The sequence below is a fragment of the Rhincodon typus genome, chromosome 5, assembly GCF_021869965.1.
Source record: "Rhincodon typus isolate 14 chromosome 5, sRhiTyp1.1, whole genome shotgun sequence".
NCBI classification, from domain to species: Eukaryota; Metazoa; Chordata; class Chondrichthyes; order Orectolobiformes; family Rhincodontidae; genus Rhincodon; species Rhincodon typus.
This window is the reverse complement of record NC_063336.1, coordinates 31,122,246-31,139,757: the sequence shown is the minus strand read 5'-3', so window position 1 is coordinate 31,139,757 and position 17,512 is coordinate 31,122,246. Positions and strand designations below refer to the sequence as shown.

The 17,512-nt window shown below is 38.2% G+C and overlaps 1 protein-coding gene across 1 annotated transcript in view; it reads left to right on the top strand.

Annotated features, from left to right (window-relative positions):
• Positions 1 to 17,512, top strand: part of LOC109928206 (pleckstrin homology domain interacting protein) — a 183,896-nt gene that overhangs the window by 14,270 nt on the left and 152,114 nt on the right. The window contains exon 7 of the mRNA XM_048596719.1: positions 16,341 to 16,501. Coding sequence (XP_048452676.1) covers positions 16,341 to 16,501 — 161 coding nt within the window. The remainder of the gene's footprint in view (positions 1 to 16,340; positions 16,502 to 17,512) is intronic.

Here is a 17,512-nt window from a genome sequence, read left to right as displayed (position 1 = left end):
TTCTACTACAGCTTGATCAGTGATTTCAACAAAGAAGTGTTTCAGCGGTTTTGCTAATGGTGCATAACATGTCTCAAAATGCTTAATTTGCTAAATATCATTGGTTCAATTTAACGTTTACTAAACCACTGTCTTTTCCAATTTGTTGAATTTCCTCAAGGAAATGTCTTACTCTTATTTCTTCATTACCAGTCACAGCGCTGTTAAGACATCAGTTTTGTTCTGGACCAGTCTAAGTGACAGAATAGCAGGAAATTGTACATTATTGTTTTTGGTGGGAAGGACAGTGCCATAATAATGCTTCAGCTAGTCTTGTGGTGCACAGGGTCCCAGGATCCTTGAATGGCATGAAAAGTGTCTTGAAACTTGTATGCAATAATTACGTGGAAAGTACAAATATGTTAAGTTCAGGACTGCAATGGGCCAGAATTTAAACATTTGATAGAGCATGTAGGAATGACATGTATGTACCAATAGAAGTTGCTGAGCAATGATGATAAGTAGTGACCAAGGGATTCAAGTTATCCGTTAATTGAATGTTTATTGAGATAAAACCATTAAAAAATGCCAACAGCATTTAAGGCTTTATAGACATGACCAGCATAGAATAATTGAGCAAATAAATAACAATGAATTTGAATACTGCATTGGTTCAACCACAGTTAGTTTGCTGCTCCTCAATTTGGATGCCATTCAAAGAATATAAAGAACATTAAATTGCTGGAAAGCATTGATTCACCAAGATAATGTGAGAAGTAGGAAGTTAATTCTGAGAAGAGTTTTGGCACATTGGGATGTGGTTAATAGAGGGCTGGGATGCAAAGGAGTGGATGTCAATAGTTGTGAAAACTCTGGTTAGATCCCATTAAAGGACCACATTCATTTCTTGGCACTGCATCTCTGGAAGGATTGATTTCGCTTGGATGGGGTACAACACAGATTCATCAGAATGAGAATAGTACTAAAGGGTGAAATTATGGGGACAGGTTGTCAAGACTGAGCTGCTGTTCCCTTGGCCATAATGGACTAAGTTAATTAAATGATTTGATAGGATGGAGAACTGTTAATTACTCGAGAACTTAACAGAAGTGGGGGCAACAATAATGCCCTTTTGAGCTGGTGTGTTCAGGAGTTATGTCAGGAGATATTACATCACATAAAAGGTAGTATGAAACCGGAACTCTTGAAGCTCTTTTGGTGCAGTGATAGTGCCTCTGCCTCTCTGCCGATGAGCCTGGGTTGGGGTCCTACTTGTGTCAGAGGTATGTCAGATACATCTGAGTTTGATTTTCAATTGTGCATATCTGACAACTTCATTTTCAAACAGTAGTCATTCTGTAACTAAACGGGAGGTGGTAGTGAACAATATAAAAGGCATAAGATGTAGAGTTGCCTTGAGGATATGGAGGGACTAGAGAAGCGGGAAACCTATTTGGATTGCTGTTTGGAATAAGGGAGATTTACAACAGAATTGTAGCCAGGTTGGTAACTTGAGGACACATATTTAGAGTAATTGACAAAATCAGAGGAGAGATGGGTGCAAAACAAAATTAGATATACACTTGCAAAAGAAAGATTCAAAATGCAAACAAAACAACGGGGCTCGTTTCTGGAGGAGTACAAATCAAACGCAAGACCTTATGTTCGACTTGAGTAGAATCTTGGTTGGACCTTACTTGGTAGCCACAGTTCTGGTCTCCATATTACAAAAAAATGATATAGAAGCACTGCAGAAAGCCTGAAAAGAATTCATATTCATATAACCCCTACAGTGTGGAAACAGGCCCTTCGGCCCAACAAGTCCACACCGACTGTCAGAGCACCCACCCAAACCCATCCCCCTATAATCTACCTAATCTACACATCCCTGAACACTACGGGCAATTTAGCATGGCCAATCCACCTAGCTTGCACATCTTTGGACTGTGGGAGGAGTGATGAGAATTATTACAGAACTTAGAAATTCCACTTCTAGGGAAACACTGAGTAGCCTGGAACTCCTTTCTCTAAAAAAAAATACAAGACCTATGGATGATCTGATTGAGGACTTACAAATATTAAAATTGACCATATGTAATTTTCTGTATGCCATTTGATGATGTTCAATCAGATAATAGAATTGCCGTGTTGTTGATGTGAGTGGAGATGGTTGAAATAACCTGCAGAGTTGATCTCTTGGTGAAAAACAGACAGAAAAGTTTTAGGAATTATTTAAAGATTGAAAGGGGGTGATCAGAAGCAAATTAAGAAGAGAATAGTAGGTAATTATTTGAAAAGTACTATTGACTAGAAGGTCAAGAATATTGGCAGTATCCGTGGAGCTTGCCCTATTCATATTATTTTGAAATTAGATACAAGGATCTGTAAATTCCAGAGCTGAAATAGCTCTAGTCTTTGTGGAAATGTTTAGTTTTGAGTGGCTGTGTGAGAGAAGGAGACAGACAGACCAAAAATGGTGATACTGATGTACAACATAGATAACAAAGTACGGTATTTAAAAATATGCACATTCAAAAGCATTATTTGAATAGAATTTGCAGATTTTCATAAAAGTGTTTTCACTTAGTGAAGTTGAGAGTTTAAGCTTATAGATGGAAATGAAGCTAATGGTGTAGAAGTAGGATAACAGGTTGGGTGGAAACTATCACCAGCCTAATTTAAGGAATAAGCATGAAGAGCTATATGGTCCATTTTCTTGGAGGTTTGAGACACTTGTGGTAAATAATCAGATGACTTATTTAAACGTGTATGTTATTGTTTTCAATGTTTTGGAATTTTGTGAGGATTTTTTAGTTTTAATGAACTTTTTGGAATGTATTTAGTAGTTGCCAAAAAGAAAATTCTATCTTTTTTAAATTGGCAACTGTGGGAGTAATTATTTAAAGACCAGTCAATCCACAGAACGATATCAAATGTTATTTGGTGAACAGTTGTGGAACAATGATACAGAATGCCGTGGTCAGGCAGATGATTAGTTTGATCCTGCAGCTTTTTTAATTGAGGCATACTATATATTAATCCTTTTAGTATTCTATGGCACTGAAAATAACAACTAATGCATTTGTGACCAGCATTATCTCAATAACTGATATTTAACAAAGTGAACATCCACTATACAAGTGTTTGTGGAAATTAGCAACATCGTGTTGGGGTAGAGGTGCATTTTGAGGTGCAAGTCCCTGAAAGTGGCAACACCACTAGGTAAGGTGGTAAAGAAGGCATAAGGCATGCTTGCCATCATTGTTCGAGGCATTGAGAATAAAAGTTGGCAAATCATATTGCAACTGTATAAAACTTTAGTTAGTTCGCATTTGGAGTATCACATGCAGTTCTGGTTGTCACATTTTAGAAAGGACGTGGAGGCTTTGGGGAGAGTGCAAAAGAGGTTTACCAGGATGTTGTCTGGATTAGAGTGCATTAGCTATAAGGATTGTTTCACTGAAGTGTTGGAGACTGAGGGGCGACCCGATAGAAGTATGTAATGTCGTGAGAGGCACGGATACGGTGGATAGTCAGAGTCTTTTACCCAGGATGGGAATATCAAATACTAGGAGGTGTAGTTTTAAAGTGAGAAAGGGAAAGTTTAAAGGAGATATGTGAAGTAAGTCTTTTAAGCAGAGTGTGGAAAGTGGTAGGAGCAGGTGAGATAGCAACGTTTAAGAGGCATTTTGACCAATATGTGAACAGCAAGGGAATAGACTGGTATGGACCTTGTGCAGGCAGAGGGGATTAGTTTTGAATAGCATCATGGTTGGCACAGATATGGTGGGCTGAAGGGCTTGTTCCTGTGCTATACTGTTGTATGTTTTCATGTTTTCCACGTGTGACTGTTAATGCCTCTTTCTAAACTTGCATAGTTTTGCTTGACTATGTTAAAGTATATGAAGCACATATTGGAGGCTTCTCTATCCAGTCTTCTATTTTCGAGATAACACCAAATCTAACCCCTGGGGACATAGCACATTCAAAGACCAAGGTTTAAACCAGCATTTCTAGTCAGTTGTTTCTCCACTTCTTCAAATGCTTTATGGCACATCACAGACTACTCCCAAACTGTTCCATCTTTGATCAACTGATGCAGTGGAGTGAACCTGTTTGCTAGGTCAGGGATAAACTTAGAATATAACACAACAATCCCTATTAACATTCTAAGTTCTTCCTCATTCTCTGGTCTCTCCACTTTCAGAATCACATGAACGCTGTCCTGCATTGGATGGATAATTTTGCTATCTAATTGGTGATCCAGGCGTGCTACATCTGATGCCATGAAACTTTTTAGCTTTGATGTCATTGATCGATCTAGGAGTTTGTACAACCTTACAATGTACTCTTTCTCTGTTTGACTGCTAATTAAAATGACACCTATGAAACAGCACACTCCTTGCATCCACTGTATCTGATCCATGATACTCAGAAGCATCACACCTCACAAATGGTAGCTGTTCAGACTGATAAAGCCCTTTGTGTGAATGAATGATAAACAGCTCCTTGCTCTTGCTAGTCAGTTTTAATTGCAAATATGCATTTGAGAAATCTATCTGACTGAAAACCTTTTACTTCGTTAAATTAGATAGCAAATCTATCCTGAAAGTTTGCAGGTAGGTATAATTTACCGTTTGTGTATAGTCTCCACAAATGCAAAAGGACATTTTGAATAAACACAGTGGCTACAGCAGGTTTGTTACTCATCCTCCTCATTATTGCCTATTTTTTCAAACCTATTTATCCTTGTTGCAGCTTCTAATTGTGCATGAGGTGCTGGTCTCATTACTATAAAACATTGACAATATGTCATCCTTTGTCTTATCTTTGTGATGCGTAATTTTATCATTTGATCTTCTTGCTCAAAGGCCTTGTTTTGCTCTCGTAATACATCCTCAATGACAAATGTACTCTTACTGAATTCTATTGTGACCTGGAATTCATTGAAATCCATGGACTTTCCTTCCAACCCAGGAAAAGAACACCCTTGCGATTTGTAACTATGTCTTTCTGCAACTTGGCATGGCAGTGGCTTTATAGCAGATCTCCTTTCACATTCAACTTCTTACCTTTGTCCAAAAGCTTCGCCTGGATTTCATTATTCATTGGGTCTCCCATAATTTCTAACGAACACCAACTAGGAAATTCGTTAAATTTGAGAATGTAATATGCAGTCACCTCACTTGGCACCTACTTCTTTATCAGAACATAACTCTTAGGTGCAATTTAATTCTCGGTTGTGCCACAATATGAGTCAAGATTCTCATTAATTTCAGCATTTTAGGGTCATTGGGCAACACTGCTTTAACACCATCTCAGAAGCATCTGGTTCCATCTTGGTGAGGAAAATATTATTGCACCAACAACTCCTTGTTTTTGCTTTCAGTCAAATTTGTAACCTACATTTTTAATTTCATCAGTCCTCTTAGGATTGAATTCCTACCTTATTCCCAAAAGTGCCATCAGTGCCAAGTTTTGTTTTCAATTGACTAAGTATCTGAACATCATATGCATATTGAGAAACCTTTCAAATTGCTGAGACTTCCTCAAAGTCACTGTTAGGTGTTCCAAAAATCTGATAGAATGTTTATCAGTACATAATTGCTCAAATGAAATGCAAAAGAAAAGTCCATCCTATTTTTGTTGCCATCTTTCTGTTTCATTGAGAAAAACCCACTATGTGGATTCACTGTAAAGCAGCCATTACTGAACTAATTTTCACTTCCCCAACAGACTGGGCAGCAGAGACTAATACAAAAAAAGGTCAGATTTTGTAATATACTATATTTGGGAAATTCCAAATTTCTCTGTTTTCAGTCATACTTGTTCAAGGATAGTGACTAAATGGTGAAATGAGCCATTGTACTCAGGAAGTCTATTTCAGGGAAGATGAGTAGTTAACAGGGATATTGTTTTCACCCCTTATTCTACTGATACACTAGAGGGCACTAGGCTACAATTATGTCAGCCTGCCAGTATAATTTTTAATACAGAATTTGAGTTCTGCTGGGGAATAAGTAAAGGCACATTTTGTTATAGGTATTTTTGTCTTGCATTCATCAGGACATTTCTAAAGAATATCAATATAAAAGGAAAACAGTATTTTTATACTGTGTGAGAAAAGAGTGCTGATTGGTAAAAATGTCACCAGAGGCTTTGACAAAATGTGTAGTTTTTCAGCAATTCTCAAGTATATGATTTTCTTTGCTGATGTTATGCATAGATCTTGTATAACCCGTACGCTGTTAACCTACTGTTTGTATTAGGCACACCTGCATGCATTATTTCTGTCATGATGCCTTGTATGCAGATCATGACCCTTTATTTTTCTGTATTTTTGATTGTGGACTGAAATCGGAAAAGGGATGTTTTAAAAACAAAAGATATAGAAAGGATTGCTGTAATTTTTGAAAGCAAGTTACCTGACACTCATTGTATGTGTTGTTTACATTGCTGTCTGTTCAAGCAGTAGAGAAAGCTAAGTTGCAGATGAGCTGGAGCCAAGGGGTGCATACGAATGGTGATTTGGCCAGCAACAGGTTTCTGATTAGTTTGTGGACTAGTTTTCAATGACAGAGGCCTTCTGTCTGCCAACAACTATGCGATTGGCACCTAGGCAGCTAAACAGCTTGTGGGTGGGAATGTTTGGGTCAGAAGCCATTGGACCTGTGGAAAGGAAGGAGCTGTTCTTTTTTCTGCAATTTAAAAGAAAAACCTCAAGTATCTCATAACCAATAAGTCAGAGATGTTATGTGAGTGATTCAGTCCCCCTGTGCCTCCCTAAGCAAGTGAAAGTACCTGGAGGAGGAAGAAGGGGCGGCATGGTGGCGTAGTGGTTAGGACTGCTGCTTCACAGCACCAGGGACCTGGGTTCAATTCCACCATCTGGCAACTGTCTGTTTGGAGTTTGTACATTCTCCTCGTGTCTGCGTGGGTTTCCTGTGGTTGCTCAGGTTTCCTCCCACAGTCCAAAGATGTGCAGGTTAGGTGGATTGGCCATGTTAAATTGCCCATAGTGTCCAGGGACATACAGGCTAGGTGGGTAAACCATGGGAAATACAGGTCACAAGGATAGGCGAGGGGGCTGGGTGTGGGTGGGATTACTCTTTGGAGGATCAGTGTGAACTTGATGGGCCAAAAGGCCTGCTTCTGCACTGTAGGGATTCTGTAATCGAGGAGCAGCAGGTCCTGACAAACCAAAAGGATCACCTCCACGAACTCTGTGGAGAGAAACTGTTCAGTTGTATTTCCAGTCTTATCTCCACCCTTAACATTTTAGTGTATGTGTGTGAGTAGAGCAGTGTTTATAAGTAGGTTAGTTTTAACCAGCAGAGTTACATGTTGACAAATTGTAATTGTTTACCTGTAGCTAGAATCTTATAGTCATTCTTAAGTACAGACACCTGGTCTGTGCTTTCTGCCACCCTGAAATACTTCTAATAAATCTTCAACTTTTGTGACACCTTTGGAAGTAGTGGAGCATGATTTTCGGCATGCTACTTCAGTGAGACGTAACACTTGGAAGATCGCAGCATTCCCTAAAGAAGAAAGGAAAGTTGGGCGGATGTTCATTCTGAGCTTCATCCTCAGTGCAGAAATGATGTACAAGGATGGTTCCAGGCATGCAAAACTTCAATAATGAGGATAGATTGAAGAAGTTAAGACTGTTCTCTTTGGAGAGAACTGGCTGAGAGGAGATTTGATAGATGTTTACAAAATCATGAGCAGCGTAGATAGGGAGAAGGTTTTCCCGCTTAAGAAAAAAGGGGCATAGATTTAAAGCGATATGCAAACAAAGCAAGAGTGATGTGAGCATAAAATTTATTGCACAGCAAGTATTTAGGGTCTGAAATATACTGCCTGGGAATGTAGTGGAGGCAGGCTTTGGATGATTATTTTGTCAGAAATGGTGTGCAGTGATATGGGGAAGAGGCAGGAGATTATCATTGGGTAATAGACCAATGCAGACAGGATCAGATGAATGGCCTCCCTCAGTGCTATAACAATTGTGTCAATTAGTGACATTCACACACTTTGCTCACAACTTTTGTTTAGATCAGTTGGAGATATGTGCGGTGTTGAAACTCTCCCTGTCTAAAGGAGGGAAGTGGAGAGAATCTTTAAAGAAATTCATCGACTGGACCAAGTAGATTAATGTGGGAGCTGAGTCTAACTAAAGTTCTTGAAGAGCTGATTTGGCCTTTAAGCAAATGCCAACACGATATTAAAATAAAACCTTTTGTGGAGCTGAGAAGGTTGTGTTCTTAAGATAGTATTATGTTAACTATCAAATTTAAAAGAAAATAAGGATTTTAATTTAATCTGTACTGCATTTTAATTTTCCTTTTATGTAATTTTGGTAACCAACCTGTCCAGAGGTGGTGTTACACATCTTTGGAGCAGGTGGAACTTGAACTTGGGCCTCCCGATCCAGCAGTAGGAGCACTATCACTGTGCCACAAGAGGAGCCCTCTTCAGTTTTCCCTTTTGTTTTTAATTTTGTAGCTACGGAGAATGCACTAGAAAACAGTAAATTTTTTTATTAACCTGTTCTTCTAATCAACCTTCTAATCAAACTGTTCAGAGGTATATTATTACACAACTTTGTAGCAGGTGGGACTTGAACACAAGCCTCTCGGGGTAGGGACACTACCACTTTGTCACAAGAGCCCTAACAGTTAACTACTTCGGTTTTCTTCCTGGTCCCCCTTGTCCAGGGGTACAGACACTACCATGCTGCCAGAAAAAGGCCCAAGGCAAATGTTTTGCGAGGCTTTGAACCAGGGAGGATTCATTTGTCAAGCGAGTGTAATAACCACTACAGGACACATGGAGGGGTGGTCAGTTTTTTGACTTTTTTTTAAGAAATTTAACCTTTTTTTTCCTAATCAACCTGTTCAGAGATGTTAGCACACACCTCTGGAGGAAGTGGGACCTGAAACCGGACCTCTTGGTCCATGGGTAGGGATCATTTTAAGGTGAGATTTTTTTAACTTCATTGTGGGAGATAACAGAAAGAGAATAGAAGCTTTGAACAGAGCCATAGAGTCATACAGCATGGAAACAGATCCTTTGGTCCAACTAGTCCGTGCTGACCATGTTCCCAAACTAAACTAGTCCCATTTGCTTGCACTTGGCCTGTATCCCTCCAAATCTTTGCTATTCATCCAAATTACTTTTAAATGTTGTAATTGTATCTGCATCCACTACTTTTTCTGGCAGTTCATTCCACACATGAACTACTCTCTGTGTAAAAAATGTTGCCCCTCATGCCCTTTTTAAGTCTTTCTCCTCTCACCTTAAAAATATGTCCCCTAGTTTTGAACTCCCCACCCTGGGGGGGGGGAAAAAAAATCCTTGTCTTTCACCTTAAGTATGCTCCTCACGATTGTATAAACCTCAATAAGGTCACTCCTCAACCTCCTACACATTTAGTAATTTTCTTTCCTCATCCATGTAAGGAATGGAATATTTTATCATTTTAAGCACCTAATATTATTTGTCTTCAGGTCAGAGGACAAATAGCAAATACAGAATAAAGTTCTTGTGCCTACCAGTGTTCCATAGGTCCTGACTTCAGAACAGCACCCTCTGCAGTACTAGTGTGATATTTGCATTTTGAGTAGCTGCTGTACTGATAGTTTCTTTAAATGGAATTGCTGGTTTAGTGGCAACACTGTGGTGTGACCTAGTTTCTCCATATCTCTCTACTCACCTCCAGATCCCTAACCTTTAGGGATAACTGTGCTCCTGTTTATTGTCCGTCTCCCTTTTTGAATGTGAATGTTCTACTGGCAGTTTTCCAATTCTCTGGTACTTTTCCAGAATGTAAGAATTGTTCAAAGATTTGCATTCAGTATCTCTGTAGCTATGTCCTTTTCTCCTATTTCCTATGTTCTTGAATCCTTTGAGAACTCCGCTGTACATTTCCCTCCAGTCTGAAGATCATTCACCTCTCCTGTCTGCTTTCTATATATTGCAAAGGTTGACACTGCTCCTTTATTTCCCTGGGCATCAATTTTGCAAATGATCCTGATAAGTGACATGTTATAAAACACATTTTAAAGTCAATGCATGCAACCTGAACTGCCCTGCTTTCATCAGTCCTTCTGTTACTCCATCAGGTTAGACGTGATTTCATTTTAACAAGTCACGCAGGTTGTAACTTACTAAAATATACCTTCGCACAGGTTTAATTTTGTTTCAACTCAGTGTTTCTGTAATTTCTGTCATCACTGACAATATGCCAACAGGTCTGTAGCAATTGGGTTTATCCTTCACCATTTTTGTATAAGTGTACAAAAAAATTGCAATGCTCCATCCCCCAGCATCACAGCCTTATCTGAGGAAAATTCTAAGATTGTGGCCACAGCCTTCACTGTTCCCTCTCTTAATTTCCTTAACTGCAAAGAAGGTATTCTTTCTGGAATAGGTGAATTTTTTACTTTGTTCTTTTAGTCTTTTCAGTGCCTCCTTTTTTTTTGTCTATTTTTGATCTGTTTAATTTTTCAACCTCATCTCACGGTGACATTCCTCTTCTATGAAGACAGATCTAAAGTGTTCACTTAGTACCTCAGCCATGCACTCTGCCTCCACAAGAAGGTTTCCCTTTTGGTGCCCAATCAATTTACCCTGCCTTTCTAAAAGATGATTGAGATCCCTTTTATATTACCTGCTAATCTATTCTCACATGCCTGCTTTTCCATCCTTAGTTTTTCCTAATTTCTCCAATATATTTTTTAGATTTAACTTTATTTGCTATCATATGATGAACCTGGCATTTACCACTAGCTTTCTTTTTCCCCTTTTTCTTTTTAATCTCTCTGGATATTTAGAGGGCAGGGTCATGTAGGTGATGGGATATGATAGTAGAGGCAAAGAGTTGTGTAGGAAGCCAATCACCTGTATGCCATCAACTTTTAACATCATAATGATGTCTTTTCTTAAACTCGCTGGTGCCCCAAGCCCCGAAAATCATTGATAAGCTTGGCTTCTGCATGGGAAGGTAGCTCAACAGGACATGTTCAGTTCCAAGGGATCCCTAGAATTGAGAAGGATGGGGTCCAATCAGAGCATGGGTGTCTGCTCCCTGATACTCGGTGCTTTTATTGGGAACTGGGAATTTCGGATTTGATATTGGGCAATGTGTGGCGTTCATTGCTATGGCTGGTTTGCATTGCTGTGAAAGCATTTATTTGCTTGCAAAGATGTCCTTGCCTCATTTCAGCTGCTGGGTTTCTGGAAGACTGGATACCTGCCTGTCCATTTCAAAGCCTTCAAAACAGATTGCATCAGAAATTTCCAGCCTTTTGGAAAGAGATTGGTTGCCAGTCCTTATTCTGTCTCTGTAATGCCCAGAAGTGAGCAGATTTAAAATTCAAATATCTGGCCTGAAGCCAACTCAGTGAAAATTACCACAATGGTTTTGGTCATCCAGAAAGCTCAAATGTTGCCCCTTCTTTTCCCTTATCTGAATTTTGTTCAGTTTTTACATAATCAATTTCATTTTTTTTTCCAGTTCTCATTTGTTGTTTCGTCTGAATTTCTTTGGTTCCAATTTGCTCTTAAATTAGTATTCTTACAGTTGAGTAGTTGTACTTTTAATTGTTCCTCTGCTTTTGCAAACCCATTTTAAACCAAATAGTATTGTGATCACTGTTTCCAAAATGTTTCTGCATTTATGCTCCACTTGCCCACTGCATTCCCTAGATCTAAATCCAGTACAGTTCCTTCCACGCTAGGCTGGAAATACACTTAGCAAAAAAGAAAAACTTTTGATTTAAGAATGTTTTCCCCCTCCCCACAAACCATCCCCAACACTTGCCCTAACATTCTTATTTTCCCATTAAAATAATTAATGTCCCAATAATTACTCCTTTCCAGTTCTTGTATGTACTGTAGTCCATACTATAATTGTACTTCCACTCACGTGTCCATGAGCAATCTCAATTTGGTATCTCATCTGAAAGGCATGTTATAATCCCAGCTAATGGCAACACTTGACAAGACAAGAGTGAAAACCTGGCTAGATCGATCATAAGTGTAATTTTTGCAGTTGGTTGTCATGGTGATTAGTAATCAAAACAAGTTTGCAAAAGGCTGCAAATGTTCTTTAATGAAAGAACACAGGTTTGTGATATAAATGAGGAAAAAGTCAAGCTGTACGTAAGACGGCTTAACATTATCAGCAAAACCGAAAGTTTCCAACGTTTCCCAGCAGTATCTGTTACAGGTACTTTAATTCCAGAGAAATATCATTTCTGTCTCCTTAATCTCTTAGTTAACTGGCTCTGCCTGGTTCTATTTGGACTGCTGATACGGCTTTTACAGCATCTTTCTAGGTCTGCTGGCTTTACGCTCTTTCAGTTCTAACAGCTTGAAAACTTCTTTACCAAGTCTCTCAGCTTGGAGGGTTCACAAACTAGCAGCCTTATGTTAGGGTGACTGTTCTCCTGCAAATTTGACATTTCTGAACTAAAGTCAAAAATAAAAGTAATGGTTCCTAATCCATTTTTTTTATCATAAACTCAGCAGCATAACGTTCCATCGATTAACAGCACAGGTTTCTTGCAGGGCACTTGATTGAGTCGCATACGTTTTGGATTGCAGATCCAAGTGTCTGTATGAACTTTTTAAAAGAAAATCTTCAGAGATCTGAAACCAAACTCCATATGTATCTATTTTAAACTCCAAAAATCATAATACGGTATAAACAATTATCACATGCACACTATCCAACAATGCCATCCCCCTTTCAGTACTGTACTGAAGCGCTACCTTTGATTATGGTGTCTGTTTCCCATTCTGTCAACATAATTGAAATAATTCTTTTGAAGGAACTAATTGGCATATTATTTGCTTTTGATGGATGCCTTTTTCGCATACCCACTATTCTGTGCGGTGAAACTTTATTCTAATATAGTCTTTGTGGGAGCTTGTCGAATTTTAAAACTGAGGTTTTTTTTTCAAATTCTTTACTCTCAATTCAAAAGCAAGTTAATTTAGTTAAATGAACACAGTGCTCTTGATCGTTTGTCTTTACTTTTGCTGGATCAAAAAAACTTGGAACTCCTGTTCTAATTGTGCTGTGTGTACAGCTATACCAGATGGACTGCAACATCTCAAGAAGGCTGCCCACCCTGGTCCTTCTCAAAAGCAGTTAGGGCTTGGCAATAAGCTCTGGCTTTATCAGCAATGTTAACATTCCGTGAAGGAATAAATCCACCCTCAACAACACCCCCCCACAAAAAAAGATTATCTTCTTACATCTCTCAACTTAAAGCCCTAAGTATCAGGATCACTCTTGTTGATTTTTGATGTTTCAATTATTTTCTACTTTTACATAACTAAATGTTGCTATGCTACTAAGACTATATTTGCTGGCTATTCCTAGAAAAGGCACTTCTACAATGTTGTAGAGTAGGCAATTTCAAACTTCTGACCCAGTATAGATTAAGGATGTGACTTGGATATAATGGTACATTGGTTATGCTGCTGCTCTTGTCCTTGGCATGTTGGGGATGCGATGCTGGGAGATGCTGTCAACATAATACTATAATATGAACTGCCGCTGTGTTGGACGAGGAGGATGCAAGCCTATTTTACAAGAGTGCTGATAAAGGAATTATTTTTTAGTCTTCCATTGGACAGGAGTATCTTTGGAAAGGTCTACATTTGTTGCCCAGCCCTGACTGCCCTTGAAAACGTGATAGTGAACTGCTGTCTTGACCTACTACTGTCCATGTAATGTAGTTATAGCCATAATATTATTGGGAAGGAGGTTCTAAGTTTTTGACCCAGTAGTAGTGAAAAGGCAGTGATATAGTTGATTGTAGTGTGCCCATAAATAGAAACAATACTGGAGAGAAGTGATATTTAGATATTAAGTTGCAAGTATGTTGTTCTGATAGACTTATGTTCCAGGTGTATGTCAACAGTACAGTACTTCACTTTGACAAGAAGCTTTCAGGAAGTTTACGGGAACCCTGTGTTGTATTGGTAATGTCACTTAGTAATCCAGATGTCCAGGCTAATAGTCCAGGGACACTGGTTCAAATCTCACAACAGCAGATGGTGGAATTTAAATTCAATTAATCTGGAATTGAAAATTAGTTCTCAGCATGGTAATCATGAACGTTATTGATTGTCATAAAACCTACCTGGTTCACGATTGACCTCTGCAGAAGGAAATCTGTCATCCTTACTTGGTCTGGTCAGGTTCCACAGCAATGTGGTTGACTCTTAACTGCCCTCCAAAATGGACTAGCAGTCAGTCACTCCATTCAAGGGACAATTAGGGATGGACAACAAATGCTGGCATTGTGGCAATTCCCATGTCCCATGAAAGAATAAGTTTAAACAAAACTTCCACTCAATTTTTTTCCCCTTGCCTACCTTTGCTAATGGACTTTCAAATTGGGACTTTTTATAAACAGTTATTGATCAAAATATATTCCTCTATATTCATATCTGTATTGAATTAAATTTGCTTAATTCTTTTGACTGTCTGAGTCTCAAGACTAATGTGCAATGTTGATGGTTTGCAAACGTCCACAAGTTGTATTATTTTATATTTTGTGTAGCAGATATGTTCCAAAGAGGAGAAGAGAGGGCAATTTGTGGGGATTGGTGGGGGAGGGGGTGGAATTGACAATTATTTTTCACTAATAGTTGCAGTTCTTCTTAACTATATTTTGACAGAATTCAGGATTTGTATAACTTCATCGTGACCACAAATGGAAAAATAAGGACACTCAGAAATGTACGATGTGGAATTGATGTGTGATTTATAAATAAAATTACATGTAAACAGATTAACTCTTTATATTAATTTATGCTGCTGGCTAGGTCAGCATTTATTGCCCATTCCAAACTGCTTCATGAAACAATTTAAGTGTTGACCACGTTGCTATGGCACTGGAATCACGAGTAGGCTAGACCAGGTAAGAACATTAGTGAACCAGTTGGGTTTTCATGACAGTCGACACTGGTTACATGGCTTCCATTTACAAGAAAAAAAATCCTATAACGGGAAAACTCCACTTTTATTAATGAGATGTTTGAAATACTAACAATGATCATTCCAAAGTACAGATATGTATCATAGAAGACAAACACTGAATGAAATTGAATTTCTAATATTTAGATAAAACCATATCATTAAATGCATATTTAGTACACAACTTTTAGACTGCTGCAATCACCAAATTCTATAATTCAGTAATTCACTATGTTCTTGTATATGCTGTATACTTATAATTGTACACTTTTTTCTTCCCCTTTTAACTGAACTTTTCCAGTTGACTTTTTCTCCTTCCTATCACCCCTCATATTCCTCTATACTGTAAAGCCACCACTATCAACTCCCAGCACCTGAAATTCCCTTTTTGAATCTCGAATGCTGGTTACATGAGAAATTTGGATAATAAGGACTTGACTACATTAGCAATTGGAAGGGAATAATGGACTAGATGCCTTTATTAAAGATAATGCAAGATTTACCTTACTGATAAAGAAGGAATCACCAATCATGGCTAGGTATTTATGACTGGTCTTGGTCACTCATTTTTAAAATGCACATGCATCTTGTTGCAGTGGCGAGTAGTGTTCTCCCAGCTGCCACTAATATTTCTTATAATCAGCAGATCCAGATAACTGGCACTCCCAGTCCCCATGCATGCTGGATACAGGGGAGATTACTGTTGTAAATAATTCTACCAAGGCTAGTAATTTATGTTCTTCACAGGATGCCAAAATTTGCATGTTACTCAAAATTGATTCAGGTCAAATGTCATGTAGTTGTGAGTTAAACCGATGAAGTTATGAGACCACGTCAATCATTGTTTTCAGTAATATTTTTAATTTGCTGAATTGCAAAACGATCATTTCCATAATGATATGCAATACATCTGTCCTTCCCTGAAATGATTGCTGTTGCAGTGCTGCAGGATATTTATAAACTGATTGAAGAGTAAGCATTGATCTCTGACTGATTCTTTTATACCTATAACTTTGTTGAAATTTAAAATAAAAATCTAAATTTTGATGTTCTTGAAGAGACCACATGAGTTCTAACCTCGGTGGTGTAAGGTTTGTTTTATGGTAGGAACTTCAATCTAAAGTTAAAACACAGAGCTTGTAATCTTGTGCTTTATTTGATGTGCATTTCCTTTAGTAAGTAGTGCAATGGTTTCTTTACTTTTTGGAGTGTACTTCATATGTTTGACTGGAGCCATTATAAATGTCAAAGAATGCATCATGATAATTGCTTTATTTTTCTGCTCCACAACATGCACTTTTTCAAAAAGAAATATCTCTTATAGTTTGCAGGCTATAAATGTGCTTTTTCTGATTTGCAGTGGATACCATTCGGGCTCGACAACTTACTGGGAGCTTTCGACTCGGTCAGCTTGTTCCAACAGCTGTGTATCTACATATGAAGATGCATAAGCGAATTCTGGGGCACCTATCATCTGTTTACTGTGTTACTTTTGATCGAACAGGGAGGAGAATATTTACTGTGAGTTTCTTTTAACCTTCTGTTTGAAGTGTTTTACATATTTTTCTTGTCTATTGCGAAGTTAAATATTGGTTGACGTTTTTATTTCAAATAGCAGAAAGGTTAAAATTTCCCTGTAAAATAATATGCATTGCAACACTCTTTCCCCATACTTTAGCTGTAGGCTGTAACACCAAGAGATGTTTCTCATAATTCTCTGCCACAATAATTCAATTTATTGATGAGATTCTTAGTGGGTGTCCGGTAACATTACCGGTTTTAAATTTTGTGGAAAGCAAATATTTGCTGATTTATATATTTTGGGGAAGGAAGAACAGAAAGAAATCTTGTGGCTGACATCACCTGGGATCAGAGTGGTTACATCACTGAAGAAGTCCATTCGGCCTCCCGTGTTTGTCCAGGCTCTCTGAATGAGCAATATACCTTGTGTCATTTCCCTGCCTTCCAATTGTAAGTCTGCACATTCTCGTCTTTCAAATAACCCAATTTCCCCTTGTTTGCTATATTATTTTGCTGTATAGATTTGGCAGTGGCAATGAATGACATATGGATCCCATACATTGAAAGTAAATACCTTTAAAAAGGAATGATGTGACTTCACCCTTATCAGGTTTCTCTAAATGGACAGTTATCCTTCTGGTCCCTGGCCATCAGTTCATGTTCTGTTAGTTTTCAATTCTTTGTGATGAACTTCATTCACGTAAATGCAGGCAAAGCTTGAGTCATCCTTTTCAGCTTCCTGAAAACCTGGCCATCTCTAACTTTATTTAAACTGCCAGCTGTCAGTTCAGCTTAAGATCAGAGGTGTGGAATATTGACCTTCAAGTTTGATCCTGATTTCTGTTTTCTGTCTGAAATCTGACCTAATATTGAAACTGCTTTCTTTGACCTCTAAATTTTTTTCTCCCTCTGCACCTTACATTTCCCCCTTTGGTTATGAAATGTTAAATCTTGCTTTTATTACTTTGAAAATATATATTTATTCAATGATCTCTTTTTTTTTGTCATCTC